At 45.7% G+C, this 1,196-nt stretch overlaps 1 protein-coding gene across 1 annotated transcript; it reads right to left on the bottom strand.

Annotated features, from left to right (window-relative positions):
- Positions 1-203: 203 nt before the first annotated feature.
- On the bottom strand, positions 204-1,103 carry LOC107736189 (low-density lipoprotein receptor-related protein 1B-like; the record flags this gene model as incomplete). Its single annotated transcript, XM_016547665.1, has 4 exons — positions 909-1,103; positions 645-833; positions 401-549; positions 204-297 (listed from the first exon to the last, which is right to left on the bottom strand). Coding segments are annotated over exons 1-4 (580 nt in total), but the record flags the coding sequence as incomplete, so codon positions are not given.
- Positions 1,104-1,196: the final 93 nt, after the last annotated feature.

Genomic DNA, 1,196 nt, shown 5'->3' on the forward strand with positions numbered 1-1,196 from the left:
TGCAATGGATACATGCAATGCCGCCTTCAAATTTGACCAAAAAAGATTTTGTAGAAAGCAACTCGGTCCAAACCTCATCTATGATCCCTTAGAAGGCGCTTTAGGTAGGCAGCTTGCTACATCTTGAGTCTTAAAGACACTACATTCACATTTTTCAATGGCTTAACCAGTTTGGCTGATTGCTACCATGTTTGGTTACTTACGGCAATCTGCCGGCTCATCGGATCCATCTCCACAGTCATCCACAGTGTCGCACTTCCACCAGAAGGGAATACACTCATCTGTACCACAGCGGAACTACACACACATAGATATAATTGGTAGTTGAAAGCGGTGCCAAGAGTAGTTGAGCTACGGCGAAACCCTTATTCTGGCTCCTGAGGTAATTATAAAGTCACACCTGGCTGGCGGTGCAGTTAGACAGACATGTTTTGTTGTCGTTTGCCAGGTAGAAGTGTGTAGGGCAAGCACACTTGTATCCCCCACCAGGGGAAAGAAGGCATAGGTGACTGCACCCTCCATTAGTCACTTGACACTGATGCTTTGGCACTGAGGACAAACAACAAACAATAAAGAAACAAGCCCGAAACAACATGACTCTAGCACAAAAAGTCAACTGAAGACTGAGTTTCTTGCTGTAATACCATCAGGCTGTCGGAGTGGGTGGTAGACTTTAATGTCTCGAATGGTTTGCCAGGAGCTGAGGAGTTCTGTATGTTGGCCGCCGGACGTCTTGTGCGAGTGACTGAGGGTTTTTGACTTCTGGTCGCTCCAGTAGATGAAGTCCTCAAAGAGTGTGAGACCGGTTATGCCACCTATGTCCTTGATTGGGACTGGAAATTGGGATTGAGAGATATTACTGAGGACAATTCGAAAAGAGACAACATTCGAGACAAGGCAAAACATACCTTTGTGTCTTTTTGTACCATCCATGTTCGAAAACAAGATATGGTTCTCGTCAGCCCAGTAGATCCTTTTGTTGATGTGGTCAATGGTCAAGGCTGAGGGAACACTTATTTCTGTATCGATTATGACACGTGGCTTGCTGCCGTCCATTCCGATCCGTCCAATTTGGGGCTGCTCGCAGCAGTCGATCCAGAACACATATCTACGGCACCATGGGAATAAATGGCTTTAAATGGTGTGGTGCTTCTTGAAAGTGTACTCAAAAGCAATGCATCATTTACCCCATGTGA

This window comes from Sinocyclocheilus rhinocerous, unplaced genomic scaffold, assembly GCF_001515625.1.
Source record: "Sinocyclocheilus rhinocerous isolate Xijiao unplaced genomic scaffold, SAMN03320098_v1.1 C36549306, whole genome shotgun sequence".
NCBI lineage: Eukaryota > Metazoa > Chordata > Actinopteri > Cypriniformes > Cyprinidae > Sinocyclocheilus > Sinocyclocheilus rhinocerous.